The following is an 8,795-nucleotide window of genomic DNA, read 5'->3' as shown; positions in this document are numbered from 1 at the left end:
TAATGAGAAGGAAGTAACCTCACAATCCTTATCTGTGTCTAAGGTGTGATAATGCGTGTAGAGTTTTGCAAATCACTTTGTGTAATGTTTTGCAAAAAGTGTGAAGCTGAGTCTGTGCTTATTGTTGTGCAACTATGGACAGGTGTTTTGCTTCTTGAGTGTAAAGAGCTGTTAATTGTGTGAAAATTTTCATTTTAGTGCGTAAACAACTGTAAAAAACTGTAAAGCTTTCCATGCAGGCACCTGAAATGGAGGAGAGGTGTGCTCCCTTCGCCTCAGGCTTTCTGCGTAGGCCCGAGGAGTCATACCAACAAATGTAATACTGCAAATGGAAATAAAGTCTTTGACAAAAGTGTTCCTGACTGAACTAAATGTTGAGTACATCAAGAGCAACCAATGAAATTTAGCATATTTTTGGTTTAATTAAGCCAGAGGACTGCATGTGTGTGGAGTGATTAAAGTGTAACTTTAAATGACTGTAGCTACTTCTTTATTTGTAATTCATCAGGGGCCGTGCAAATGTGAGTCCATATCAAAAGAATTTGTTCAGGTTACAGGATGAATCATCCCAGGTAACTGTTCAGCAGATGATAAAGATGGATCAAGAATGTCAGCAGGTAAATTCACTTATTAGCTCATTAAGCATCACCAGCAATGTGTAAACATACAGTAACCATTTTTACATATAGTGGATAAATGTGTACCATAAGTATTCATACAATAATACTGGCACAGCAATCAAGCATTCAACAAACACATAATAACAAAGGAGTGTTAGTTAGTTTCCTTGAGGTCATATATTTTTTAAGTTGCATGGTTTAACCAGGGCTGATTCAAAATGACCTACAGTGACCATGCCGTGTGTCTTTGATCACTGTGGAAGCATCAGGTGCTAAATGAGACAGTCATCTGATCTGTTTACTCATCAGAGATGGGGGATGGCTTGACTGTGGCTACGTCCATTATTTTATACAGTCTGTGGGTCAAATGTGTCCCAGACCACCTCAGCAAGTGGTTTGAGTGATCGGATCACTGTATGTCTTGGTTATTGTTTACACTTGTGTTTAGCACTGCCCACTTGTGAATCCATCGCCTAAGACGCATTTTTCAACCAAGAGCCTTTTCTCCATTACTTTAAGCTGCGGTTACATTCATAAAACAAAACAAAATACACATTGTCCTTGTTTATCCTCAAAAGGTCACCTCGACGTGAAACATATTTCTCATTCATTCGTGATACTGAAACATGCAGATAATTTGTTATATGAGCTCATATTTTTAGATGTCTGTCTCTGAAACATCTGCCACCACCTCAGTACAATGCATGTGATATTTTTTTTGTGTGCTTATTGTTAATTATTGTGTGATGTAATTCTTTTTTTTAAATTAAATTTCAATGAGATGTGAAATTCATCAGGCCCACTCATGCTTTTATCATGACCTATGTGGCTGTAATTTTATGTGTATTGCCCCTTTAATGTGGAGGTGTGGCACCCAGTCTAGCAGACAGGAGGACTTTACTAACCTGTCCCTGAACCTGGTGCCTTGAGGTTCAGTCCAGCAGATGCTCCAGGATCACCTGATGGTAAAATCCACCTGTCCTCCTTCCATGACATCCCCCACCAACAAACACTCACACACTGTGTGTGTTTGTGTGTTGTTGATGTGTTATCCAGTGTGTAACTCACAGCATGTTGTCTCTGTGCTGTTGTCCAGGAGACAGAGCTGGCCTTCAGATGTGACTGTGGTGACAACATATCCAACCAGCAGTCCTCCTTCACCACCCTGCCCAGGTGAGTGACATCACATCTAACATAGGCGCTCTGCCTAGTGGTGACAGCTCAAATGTTTTCATCCTCTTCTTGTGTTTGTTTCCTGGGTTGATGCTGTATCTGGAGCGTTTTCACTTCACTCCATTTCTGCAGTTGGAGAAGCTGAATTGTCCTCTTCAGGGAGCTGCTGCTGACCCCCAGCCAAGTAAGAAACAACTGACCTGAGGTCAGATACAAAGTCAACATTTGATCTGTGTGTTCTGGCCTTCAGTGTGTGTAGTTAACCGCTGTTGTTCCTCCTCAGGCTGATGGTTGGTACAGTCTGGTGAGCGTCATCAGTCATCTGGGCTCCAGAGGGAACAGAGGTGAGATGATCACACACTGATCATCACACTGTCACAGTGTATTGTCCTCTATCAGCTCCTCAGATACATTATAGATATAGAACTGTTCATTAGAGGGAGTAACATCTATCAACAGTTCCTACCTTCTTGTAGCTGAGGAGCTTTTGAGGAGTGAGTGTTTTGTTACATCTGTTGTTATTTTCAGTGAAAGTGATCAGTGAAAGTGATGAGCATTTATTGCTCTTGTAGGTTTTTTATCACATTCTGCTACCTTCTTATATTGCTTCAGAAAGACATCCTTGTAGTTATTGTAACATTTTTTATAAGAGATGTTGTTTTCTTAGGAAAACATGAGACATTACAAAATGTGTCATGTTCCTGATATTCTCAGAATCTCTATTGTATGACCTCAGGTAACTTTCATAAACTCCACATGTTGACACCTGATCTAACTGTGATTTGTCCTCTGTTAGGACACTACATGTGTGATCTGATGCACCCAGAGGCGGAGCTGGATGACCCCACTGACTACTGGCTTACCTATAATGACTCCCAGGTCACGGAGACAGCCTGGGCCTCTATCTGCGAGAAGCATCAGCGAACGGTCTATATCCTGTTTCACTAACAACAGGTAAGACGACAACACTGTCCTCCTGAAGTAAGGCGAAACTCTGACGTTGTTTGAATTTAACCCACAAATATTTTCTTGTTTACATTATTAAATCCACCAACTTTGTACTGACTGCGTGTTTTGTGCCTTTTCTCAGATGTAGAGCAGCCTGAAGATGGTCAGACTTTATGTGGCGGGTTCCATAAAATGTTCCAGCCCCGGGGTCTCATTACAGACAAATATTCTAACTACTTGTTCTGTCTGAACTGAAGTTTCAAAAATAGGAAGGATCCTGTCTTCCTATTACAGAAGCAACTCCTGAACTCATGGCCTATCCTATCTCAGACCTCCTGTCTTACCTTAACTTCAGAAATTTGAACTATAACTTTGAATTTGATTCTTTTTTAGCATAACATGCCTAAACCGAATAGTAGAGATAGCTCAGTCTGGTTGAGTTAAATTCAACACTTTTTAGACAAAGAAAGTGACTCCAAATGTGCCCTACCAAACAGTCGTGCAGAATGTTAAAGGGTTGAGGATCTGGCCGCAAAAGCCAAATGTGACACTAGGTGGCAGGAACTCCATTCTCTTACAGTCAGTTCTCATCCCAAGACATCCCAATACTGAATACATACAGTATTTTACTGTGTATTTTATATGGTCTACTACTACTACTGTTCCTACTTAGTCCTTATTAATGATCCTAAAAGAATGAAGTCAAATACTATATGAGAAAGAGACCTTTAAGACTTGGAAGTGTCTTTTTTCCTGTGGTGTTCTGTTCTCCAAGTTAAACCTTCAGCTTTCTCTCTTTGGCTGCTAGTTTTTTCATGCACTGGTCAATTTTGAGATTTGGCTACCATAACATTTCTTTTTTCAGGTCAGTGGAAAGAAAACAGCCAAAGTACACATTTAGGTGTTTATTTACGTTCCAATTCCTGTGCTGGATATGTATGCAGAAAGTGCATATTTAATCAAATAATGCATCGGTTGCATATTTAAACATAGAATATGAAAACTTGTAATCCAGAAGATAATCATCTTAATGTAGATAATCAAGTGAAGAAGTTTCAAGGTGATATCTATTGATTATTTCTTTTTACCCTGTTGTCTTATTCTTTAGCTTATGAATGTATTGCGAGTTTTACGAAGGCCATTCTCTCAAAATGAGTTTTTTCTTATCTCTGAGCCAAAAATCTCCACTTCAGTAGCAATTACAAACCAAATTTTTTCAGTTTCATTCCTATCTATATTCTAAAGGATTTTACAGAGGGGTTTGTTCATATATGACTGATATGTAGAACATTTTATTCCTTAAAAAAACATGATGAAAATGGATTGTTTATGGCTGTATTGTCTTGTTTATTTTCTAATTTATGGAGTGATGAAAATAGATATCCAAAATCCCCTCTGTAAAAACCTTTGACTCTAATGTGTCAACAAAGTGAAAGGAGAACTTTGAGATTTTTGTTTCTGAAATGTATATGTATCAGTGCATGTTTAATTAAATAATGCTTCATTTGCATATTCAAACATAACATCAAAAATTTGTGATATAAAAAATAACTGCCACACTATGATTAAGTAACTAAGGAAGTTTTACCCTATTCACCTGTAGTGTCCCCGTTTAAGTCTTTAAATCCATGAAATAATCCCAAATGCATATTAAAATAAATGAACTGAAACTATGACTCTTTAATTGCCTGAAAACAACTGGTGCTGACATGTTCATGTGTGTGAACATATTTAATATAAGAGAATAAAGCACTTTATTGTTGAAAGTACAATAAAGCATGAGGAGCATGAGGAGAGTGGGAGAGATGAAGAGGTTAGGTGTGGTCAGGGTGGAGCAGAGAGAAGCAGACGGTATGCACCACCACAAAATGTGAATCTCGTTTGATTTTACTTGAAAGTCTTTTAACATAGTCTGAAGGGTACTTTGTAGTAAAGTCTACAGAGTGCTGCTGGGATGATGTTATTTTAGTTTCCAACGTGGAAGTAATGCCGTGCTGATTCCCTCATCAAAGCGCTAATTGGATTTTTTCCATTGGACTTTGAATTACTGCAGAAAATAAGCTCTGTGGCAAACAAAAGTTTATGATACTTACACGTGTTGTTTAGCAAGATAATCTTTACAAATAAACACAGCTTTATGATTTTTGAAGTGTAACTGCAATCGCCAGAAGTGACAAGCTAACATAAACGACCTATGCCACGGCCAAATGACTAAGATCACCACCACAGCGAGGCTGCAAAGCCATGTCGGCGTGATGACATTCTGTAGTCTCATTCAGCCACCTGTTAGCAACCTACTTTTTAAAGACACATAAAAGCTTCCTAATTCAAAGTGACCTCAAAGAGACACAAAATGACCACAAAAAGACACAAAACACAAAAAGGGAGATGGTTGGGCCCTTTGCATGCCTGTGCTCAGGGGCCCAGTGTCTCATAAACTGTGCATGAGTGTGTATGCTTGATTGTATAAAACAGTCAATAAAACAGGCTTTTTAACAATTATTAACAATTACAAGAGGTCTTTGAGCATGTGCACACAAAATGTTAGGCTGATAGGTCCAGTAGTATCTGAGATTAGCTGCCAACAGACAGACACAAACTTACACACTTGCACGCACATGCACACACACAATCACACGCACAAAACCAAAGGCACGATCCCCTTCAGACTCACTCCTGGCAGAGATTTTAAAAAATGCAAGCCTCATCCTTTAATGATTTTAAATTACAGGTGACAAAGACAATTTATTACTCTACGTCTTAAGAAACAAATTATACTTATTTATGCGGCAGCTGTGGCTCAGGAGGTAGAGCGGGTGATCCATCAATCAGTAGATCAGCAGCTCGATCCCCAGCCCCTCCAGTCCACATGTCGAAGCATCCTTGGGCAAGATACTCATCCCCAAATTGCTCCTGATGGCTGTTCCATCGGTGTGTGTGTGTGTGTGTGTGTGTGTGTGTGTGAATGCACGTGAATGGTTTATGATTAGCAGGTGGCATCACGTGTTTGTGAATGTGTGTGTGAATGTGACTCGTATAAAAGCACTTTGAGTGGTTGGAAGACTAGAAAAGCGTTATACAAGTGCAGTCCATTTATTGCATCCCAAAATTCGAAGAATTTACCGTTTTCAAGAAAGACTCATTTGTGCTGCTGCAGAAAAGCCTCTAGAACTGTATTCAGACCATCATGAACCATTAAAGCCATATTTAGAAGAACTATCCACAGTATAGTAAAACAACCAGCTTGCATATCAGTAACAGGAAGAATACTTTTATACCTGGCTTTCTTTTGCTTTTTTTTATTGTTTGTTTGTTTTTGTTTCATCCTGCTCTGTCCCATCTGTCCCAAAATAACTGCCAATCTTTAATGTTTATTTTAATATACAGTTCAGTAACGCCATCTGCTGGTGTGCAGCTTAACTACAAGTGACTGTTTACTGTATATTATATTAGGTCTGTTAATGATGGACACAAGCATAATCACAAGGCTTTTGCTCTATAACATGAGATATGCTGTTATTAGGAGCTAAACAATTACATCTGACCTCACTTGAACTTAAATCTATTTGGCCACAACTGTGATTGTTGTCTAGACTGACATGCCATAAGATACATGAGCAAAAGAGTCCTGTCAGCGGTAGAACAGTAAAACAGCAGCCTCAGTCATTTCTTTAGAGGCGCTCCAACCTTGCGATTCTCCCAATCTGTCCCAGTCAAATGATGGGAAGTCCCCACACTGCACAGGGTAGAAATATCCACCTCCTCCTATACAGTACTGAAGACACACACACACACACACACACACACACACACAAATGAAGGTATTATTACACTGTATATCATTTTGTGTTGACTGACTGCAATGTAATGATGGATTCAGACTCACATGTTCAGTGTCACATCCAGTCGGCTTGACCCCAGAGCAGATAGCCATGGCTGCACGTTCATTGTTTATTGCTCTGAATGTAATGAAACCTGGTTCAAATTGCGCTTTCATATAAACAGAAAAGAAAAAAAGAAACACAGTAAGTGATGAAATAATTCAAGAATAACCTTCAGCCGTTAAAGTTAATTGAATATACTCTGTTAACTCCTGTTTTTGTTGTAAATTTGTAGAGTAATTATTTTTAGTTAGTAATGAATTAGTAACTACACATTAATGGCCCCTTGCATCCATCCATGACTGTGAAAAAGCTCTCTATTATTTCCAGTTCCCTCTTGCTACATGAGCTTTTTACCTCTTGAGTTGGGTCCATATAACATTCTGGTGGACTCTCTGTCTCCATGGTCATACACAATGGGGAAAGCTGGCCCTCTGTTGCTGCAAGAACCAATGTTGTATCTCACTGGAAATTGCTACAAAAATGTGACAAAATCATCATGAGGGTTCGTGCCTGTAGAGCAGCAGGTTTGTTTTTAATTATATTTGTACTGTCACATTATATACTTGATCTATTTGTTATCTTAAGATATAATTTAGCATGGATACACAACTAAGTTACCTTGAAGAGGTGAAAGAGGTTTCCTCCATACAGGCGAAGAAAGTGGTTTACAGTGTGGTAGCGGAGGATGGATGCCAGGTTCCAGTGCTCCAGTGGGAAGTTGTTGGGAACGTGCCACACAGACATGTCTTCTGCTAAAATATCATAGTAACCTGGATTCTGTGAAAGTGTACAAAGTAGCTGTCACAACTATGATCATGACTGAAACAGACCATACTGACCCTATCTTTTAAAATGGAAGTGCATTCAGAGGGGATCCTTCAATGGCCAGTAGTAAGAGGAGGAAACATTACAGCAGGCAGAAACACCTACACCTTTGCCTCATTTAGTATGCACAGATCTATGAATATGTAAATAAGACCCCACCTCTATCTCCACCCACCCCTAAGACACTGGCCTGGAGCTTGAGCGTACCTGCTCATCGCTCTCTTCAATGTTAGAAACATAACGGTAAAGGGTAGCATGAGCCTTTGGCTTGACAACATTATCATTATGTGTTGCTAATGTTAGATGAACCTTCTTCCTGATTGCCAGCTCAAGTAAAAGTGAAAGTAAAAACTATCTTGCACAGTAAAATGCTTCTCCTGTAATAACCCTTTAGCATGATGTTAATGATGTGAAAAGCTCCACCCCATAAGTTGACGGGACTAATGAAACAAACCCTATCTCGCTCATGGCTATGTGTCGTAGCATATAAAAAAGACCATACAGACATGTGTGGCACGTCTAATTGCCGAAGGTTGCCCTCAGTTTGGTGCAATCACTTAAGAGGGCCCCTCAATGTCCCAAGATGATGAGGCCATAGGACTTTGGTGATCCACTGCAGAGGGTCAAAGTTTCACTAATCTGGTGACAGATCCACATCAGCTGGATGGATCTGTACTTGAATTCATGGTTCCTAAATGAATTAATCCCACTGACTTTAGTGAACTCCTTTGCCCCCACGTTCTTTAAGGTTTTTATAGTTGTTTTGTTTGACAATGTGGTCAAAATGTTCCAGTGAATGTATTCTTACCTGTAATATAAAAAGGAGGTAATAATCATATTTTATTTGTATAGTGTGTTTCAGTTTTACAAAGAAAAGAGATTCAATGAAACAAACAAAGCTGGAGAGAGCAAGGGCTCTAGTTTCGCAGACCGGGCGAGGTGGGGGCGCAGCGCACCTGCGCTTCGCCAACTGGGTGTGGCCAGGCGGATTTTGCAAGTTTGGCACACCGTGCGCGCTAGCGCAACTACTCATCTTTTCCACCTCCGTCCCTCCTACCTGCGCAAGTCGGAAAGAGGGAGGAGAGAAGGCGTGGAGTGGGTTTTACACACATCACACCAATCAAATGAGCCCCTCTCCTCGCCCTTAAATGCGGCGCATTTAAGGGCCGGCGAGGTTTACTCAATTCACCATGGCAGAAGAGAGCAGCAGCGTCAGACGGCCAAACTTCTCCCAGGAGGAAACTGATGTTTTGGTCCGGGAGGTCCAAGCTCGCAGTGTACGGAATTGCGAGCAGACCTCCACGGGCTGATGATGCAAAGGTAGCCTGGGAGGAGGTCACCACAA

General features: G+C 40.2%; 1 protein-coding gene and 1 long non-coding RNA gene across 2 annotated transcripts in view; one reads left to right on the top strand and one right to left on the bottom strand.

Moving 5' to 3' along the window:
• The first annotated feature begins 1,670 nt into the window (after positions 1–1,670).
• On the top strand, positions 1,671–5,037 carry LOC126390306 (uncharacterized). The gene is made up of 4 exons (XR_007569959.1): positions 1,671–1,977; positions 2,077–2,137; positions 2,590–2,747; positions 2,884–5,037. It is a non-coding gene; the product is annotated as an uncharacterized LOC126390306 (long non-coding RNA).
• Positions 5,038–5,683: 646 nt separating this feature from the next.
• LOC126390305 (intelectin-like) overlaps positions 5,684–8,795 on the bottom strand; it is a 4,777-nt gene continuing 1,665 nt past the window's right edge. Inside the window, exons 5-8 of the mRNA XM_050044547.1 lie at positions 7,244–7,402; positions 6,980–7,097; positions 6,628–6,731; positions 5,684–6,516 (exon numbers count right to left, since the gene is read on the bottom strand). Of these exons, the coding sequence (XP_049900504.1) occupies positions 6,373–6,516; positions 6,628–6,731; positions 6,980–7,097; positions 7,244–7,402 (525 nt within the window). The 3' untranslated portion in view covers positions 5,684–6,372. The remainder of the gene's footprint in view (positions 6,517–6,627; positions 6,732–6,979; positions 7,098–7,243; positions 7,403–8,795) is intronic.

The sequence above is a fragment of the Epinephelus moara genome, chromosome 5 (assembly GCF_006386435.1).
Source record: "Epinephelus moara isolate mb chromosome 5, YSFRI_EMoa_1.0, whole genome shotgun sequence".
In the NCBI taxonomy this organism is placed as follows: domain Eukaryota; kingdom Metazoa; phylum Chordata; class Actinopteri; order Perciformes; family Serranidae; genus Epinephelus; species Epinephelus moara.
The sequence above is the reverse complement of the archived record's forward strand: the minus strand, read 5'-3'. Positions and strand labels throughout refer to the sequence as shown.